The following is a 6,000-nucleotide window of genomic DNA, read 5'->3' as shown; positions in this document are numbered from 1 at the left end:
TTGCTCTCATTTATGTCCTCATCCACCAATTATTATTATTATTACTATTATTTTATTACAATACATGGGCGGGAATTGATTGGCTGGGCTGCCCTCTGAGCCCAATCTAGCCAATGGGAGGCTCGGGATGCTGGCTTGACCATCCCTCTTACCCATGAGTTGGAGCCTGGCGTTCCCGCTCTCTGCGTTTTGATTTGCTCCCTAATTGACCTAAATAAAAAGCCTGTGAGTGACAAGGCTTCTGCAAGCCCCCAAGGCAGCGCGCACTCAAGCACACGCAGCCAGCCCAGACCCTAGCCCCGCTGAACTCAATGCAAGTGATTGCCCTGCTTTCCCTGGACTCATCCCATTTGCCGCGCTGCTCGTCCAATCGGAGAATTACTCCTCGCTTGTAAAACGTTTAACTTGCATGACATTTTTATTTCGTGATTAGCGTTTTCGCGCAGAATCTGGCGCCTCCGATGGGCTCTTCCCCCCCTCTCTTTCCCCTCCTCTCCTAGCTGGCAGGAAATGATGGCAAACAGCAATCTGAAATGATTACTCCGGGGGAAAAAATCCTTTTATACCAGGAGAGCATCCATCGGGTTTCGCAGAGAAAGGAGGCGATTGCTCGCACAGAGCGAGAGAGCCCTTTCGCCTCGGAAACTGACTAGCGATCTAGCCAGCGAGCATTCCCAGCCCCCACTGCTCTGACCCTGCGAGCTGGACCCATTATGCCGGACGAAGCCACCGACACCACCAATTCTGCCTCCTCCCGGGTCTCGTCTTTTTTTATCGAGAATTTGCTGGGGACCGAGGGGAAAGAGAGCCGAGAGGAGAGGACACAGGAGAGCACGGAGGATGGCCACAAAGAGACGCGGTCGCACAGCGGAATAGCCGGCAGCCATTGCGCGCAGGTCTGCTGCCAAGTCTCTCCTTTTGGGTTCAGTTCACAGAGCTATCGTCTCAGGGAAAGTACAATGGAGTGGTACAGAAGAACTCACGCTAGTTTTATAGGATCCACCAGTCCAGACAGTAAGTTTACTTGCGGTTCTGTACTTGTTTCTTGAGCAGCCCACTGGGGTCCAAAATGCTCTTTACTCGGCTAGAGCAAAAGGCAGTTCTGTAGCCATCTCTGGGTGTACCTGGCTCCCTGCAGAGAGAGAGAGGGAGCAGCTGTATTTATGTGTCAAACCTAGAGGACCTGGGGTGGGGTGGGGGCTTAGTTCCCAGATAATGTCGTGTACATTTCTCCCCTGCACGGGAATATTTGCACAATCACCCTAAGAAATGGATTTCCAATGGGAGTCTACAATCTTCCCTCAGGCACAAAAAGAGAGAATGAAATGAATGGTAAAATAGCACTCGTAAGCAAGAGATCCAACTCCTCTCTTCTTAAAATTCCTTCTCTAGCACTGGCTCGTTGTTTCCAACCAGGGCTGCCCAGAGCAATTCCCAGAAAAGTTATAAATTATAATTCAAACATACTATATCAAAAATCCCCCCCCCCACACACACACACGTTGAGCGTCAGTCCTGTGGGCTGGTTTCTAAAAAGTCCATATTTAAAAAAACAGAATAATCTGGAGCAGAAATAAAATAGCTATTAATCGGTAAAAGGAATCCCCTAGTACCTCAGGCCTGCACCGTCGTATTTTGAATGCAGAAAATAAAATAGGAGCCGAAATTTAAATTCTAGTGCAGAAACTAACGTCTGAAAAAGTTTGCACGCTGGAGTCAGCTGTTCTGCTGAAAAAACTGTAACTTAGTACACGCCTCTGAACTACAGAGGGGAAGGTTATATGCTGGAGTTTCCAGGACTGATTGACGTGAAAGATGTGTGTGTACATCCTAGCCGGTCCCTCTTCACCAAAGATGTGTGAATTCCTACATGGCCAGGCTCTTGTTTCAAAATTACACCTGGAAGCAGCCAACGTTAACCCCTTTCTTTTCTATAAACAAATCTTAAAAAAACAAACAAACAAACAAAAACTGACGCTATTGGATAGTCTAAGATTTTCAATCCACCTGAACCATTTTTAGAGGCAGCTTTAGGAGTTCCATTATTACATTATGTTAATGCATTCAGTTTCGCAAAGTGCGAAATAACACGTCAAGCTCCAAATGGGGGGAAATACTCCTCTACCCTAACACACATTGAGCCCCCTTCATTGCTTTGACAGAAACCTCTTTCTGTATAGCCAGTGATAGACCTATCTATCTTTTACTATGGGCTATTGTTTGCATCGTTTCTTAACGTAATGGTTTTTAGTTGACAGGTTTCAGAGTAGCAGCCGTGTTAGTCTGTATTCGCAAAAAGAAAAGGAGGACTTGTGGCACCTTAGAGACTAACCAATTTATTTGAGCATAAGCTTTCGTGAGCTACAGCTCACTTCATCGGATGCATACCGGTGAAGTGAGCTGTAGCTCACGAAAGTTTAGGCTCAAATAAATTGGTTAGTCTCTAAGGTGCCACAAGTCCTCCTTTTGGTTTTTAGTTGTGTAGCTGAGTGCTTATTGGTCTGGACTATGATTCTTTCTGAAGGGAAAATATCTATCCGTGTCGTGTGCTGCAAAGGATGATTCGCCTGTAATATTCATCTGGAGAAACAGGGGTGGACTTGGAAACAGGAAGAAGAGGGAGCGCAAGAAATCAACTGCGCTCTGACACCACACTCCCAGCTCTCTGTGGTTGCTTTCTTTGCTGCTGCTGCTGTGTGTGTCCCATCCCTCAGTGGTCATCAGAGGTCGTTTGCATGTGTAAATCAGTGTGGGAGTCTTTTAGATATAGGAACATAATAAATATTCTCGTATACTGTATGTATTACATAATTAATACACGAGCGATGAGTCTGGAGAACCAGGCACGGTGTGTGTGTGTGTGTGTGGTTGGCTACGGAAGAAACAACCCTTGTTCCTCTGTCTCTCTTCTCTCCATCAGCCAGTGACCGAGACTCTCCCGAGATCGCCGAGGAGGCATCAGCGGGGAGGCCAGGGGGCTGCAGGAACCAGGCAGAGGAGCTGGGCTCTGCCGAGAGGAGAGAGGAGTTTGCTCGCTGCAGCACCAGCAGGGAGGAGGACGACAAAGCCGAGGAGCCGGACTCCGCCGAGCAGAGAGTGGCGGGCCGCAAGAAGAAGACCCGCACGGTCTTCAGCCGGAGCCAGGTCTTCCAGCTGGAGTCCACCTTCGACATGAAGCGCTACCTGAGCAGCTCGGAGCGGGCAGGCCTGGCGGCCTCCTTGCACCTCACCGAGACCCAGGTGAAGATCTGGTTCCAGAACCGCAGGAATAAGTGGAAAAGACAACTGGCTGCGGATTTGGAAGCGGCCAACGTCTCCCACTCCGCTCAAAGGATAGTAAGGGTGCCCATTTTGTACCACGAAAACTCGCCTGCAAGTGCTTTAGGCTTCACCTTGCCTCACATGTCTCCTTCCCTGGTGGGGTTTTCTAACGCTGTCAGCTACCCCCTGGCCTCCTTCCCTGCCGCCTCAGTCCCGTTTCTGAGATCGCAAATGACAGGGCTCGTTTGAGAATCCATCTTTGCAAGGACCTTTTTTCCCGGCTCTGCCCCACTTTCCCCCTCCCCCCCTTTCAGCCCCATTCCCCTTGCTCCAAACTTCTTATTTCGACTTATACATTTCTTGATTTTATGCTTTTGAATTTTAAAACGTGCAATAAAGATACTTTGGGGGTACCTATAAAAGCAAGAGAAGGAAAGCCATCAACACAGTGTCTGTCACCAGGATGTCTATGCCTGTCACGTGCCCAAAGAAAATGCAATTGTGTGGAATAGAGTCCTTCCACGCCACCTTGCAAATGATCCGTTTAAAAATCGTAGATTTAGACAGCAGAAATAATAACCCCGACGATTCGATTTGTTAAATAGACTTTCGTTTTCCTTGACCGAAATGCTCTTTTTAGCGAACCCTAACACGTAGTCTTTGCTGAGCATGAGAAGAATGTAAAGAACGTTACACATTTTACCATGAAAATGGCACAATTTAATACACGGGGGTGGGGCGGGGTGGGGAGAGTGACACCCTCCTCTTGGGTTAAATCCTGCAATTTTCCTGGGATGGAAGATGAATGAAGGTTGAGAAAGGGCTTCAGAATCTATCCCAGGATCGTCTTTCGACATTTCATAAACCTGCAAGGTTTAGACGAAAGAGTCAAGTGTTTGGGAAGTCGGAAGGCTCTTTGGTCACAGTAAGTTGTAAGAGGGACATAGCCCATCAATTGGGCACACCCACACTAGCAGGTATACGAGGCTGGATTCGGCCTGCTTTGGTCACGCGGCTGTATTATTTTATTCTTTAAAAAGCCATTCCTTTTTAATGTTGATCTGGCTACTTCCAAGCATTTACCGGACGCCCTCTGCCCAGTCCCTGTAATCTGGCCACAGTCTTGATATTGCCTGTTTAATAAGTAAAGATCATTTTTAATTTCCATATTTTGATGATCTTCTTTGTTCAAAACGTCGAAAGCATATGATAAAATACCTGCTGACTATTTCTAAAAATGCATGGTTTTTTTTCCCCTTTTTTTAAAAAACAATTCCGCAGAAAATCTTTCAACTACTTCACTCAGTAACAATTCTTATCAGAGGGACAGTTCCCTCCCCTTTAGAACACTCGGGTAAAAACCATTTAAAGAATACTGTATTTTAGCACCCGCTGACGACCAAAGGATCTGTTTCCCACTTGTTTTGGTCTCCTGACAAATCTAAAGAAAACACAGCGCAGCTTTACACCTTTTTCATATGGGAAGCTGAGATTCTCGCTAGTTTTGTGTAATGGATGAATTGTTGGCACTGGCAATTAAAACAAATCAAATGGCCCCAGCCTGGGAAATTGTAGCTTTAGTTACACAAGCTAAACTGTAATGTGATATTATATCAAGTATTATGCATGCCTAAACTATTTCCCCCTTTAAGAGCTGTTTTATTTCTCTCTCTCTCTATCCACGGCTAACATTAATACTGGATCAGTTATTATTCCTGAAGGCTGGGATTCCTTCCCGATGTTCTGAATTTAAAAAGGGGTGGGAGAGAAAGACTTTGTCAAACTCAGTTTTGGGGAAAGGTCAAGCTTTGATCCTGTATATTATGGTATAATCAGATGTAATTTAATCTACCAGCTCGGAGCACTATCTGGCTGTGTAGGGAGCACAGATCCGGGGTGTGTTTTGGCGTATACATGTGTGGCCCTTTCCTCCGTAAAGAAAGCCAGTGTTCACTCTTATTTATGGTCTTAAATTATATTTTCGACAGGCTAGTCTTATTTCTTGTTATGATATCAAATAGTAATGGAGAGTAACCTATGATACAAAACCGGGAAGAATGCCTTGTTCTGGCTATAACGTTTCGATATTTTGCTCTCTCCAGCCTAAAACATAACCCTCTGAGCCATTTCCCTCAAATGAATTAAGAACACTAGCAGCATCAAGATTAATCCACCCAAGAGACAATCCGGTTTATGAGACAATGCTAACTTTTTGTATTGTTCTTTTCCATTCGAGTTTAGGGTAATATTTATGGTAGCCCCTATTTCAATACTTGTGAACTCCCTTTACTAGCTCAAAGAGATCGTCACCGGTTTTCGTTTGCATGGCAGTTTAACACTTGTATGAAAATCTCCTGCCACGTTGGTGGGAATTAGGCTAAAATATCGTTCTCGGTTACAGACGAGGGTAGCGGGGATTTGAGGCGATGAGGTTTTGGAATGGAGTCGATAATAAACAAACCTCCGGCTGTGAAGAACTCAGATCGGAATTGACATTGGCTATTTGGTGTGAAAAAGACATTATTGTTGGAGGAGGGGAGACTATTTATTGCCTATGCAACACGTGTTATTATTTCGCAATATTTGCTTCGATTACGTTCCAGACACAGGTTTAGATGGAAGAGAGGCAGACAGGCAGATGATTTCCCCCGTTGCGTACAACTTCACCAATCGCTCAGTGTTCCCGACTGGAGTAAATTATGATTCACAACAATCATATTGGAGTAGATTGTAATCCAT

The 6,000-nt window shown here is 45.6% G+C and overlaps 1 protein-coding gene across 1 annotated transcript; it reads left to right on the top strand.

Moving 5' to 3' along the window:
• Positions 1-439: 439 nt before the first annotated feature.
• Positions 440-3,677, top strand: LOC141985984 (homeobox protein HMX1-like). Its single transcript, XM_074950153.1, has 2 exons — positions 440-1,014; positions 2,921-3,677. The coding sequence occupies exons 1-2, from the start codon at positions 714-716 to the stop codon at positions 3,508-3,510; spliced, it is 891 nt and encodes a 296-aa protein (XP_074806254.1). The 5' UTR covers positions 440-713; the 3' UTR covers positions 3,511-3,677.
• Positions 3,678-6,000: the final 2,323 nt, after the last annotated feature.

This window comes from Natator depressus, chromosome 4, assembly GCF_965152275.1.
Source record: "Natator depressus isolate rNatDep1 chromosome 4, rNatDep2.hap1, whole genome shotgun sequence".
In the NCBI taxonomy this organism is placed as follows: domain Eukaryota; kingdom Metazoa; phylum Chordata; order Testudines; family Cheloniidae; genus Natator; species Natator depressus.
This window is presented reverse-complemented; position numbering and strand designations above follow the sequence as displayed.

Bases quoted from the DNA above. Each gene is read 5' to 3' on its own strand.
- LOC141985984 (XM_074950153.1), top strand. From the start codon at position 714: ATGCCGGACGAAGCCACCGACACCACCAATTCTGCCTCCTCCCGGGTC. The intron at 1,015-2,920 runs GTAAGTTTACTT...TCTCTCCATCAG, and splicing joins AGGATCCACCAGTCCAGACA to CCAGTGACCGAGACTCTCCC.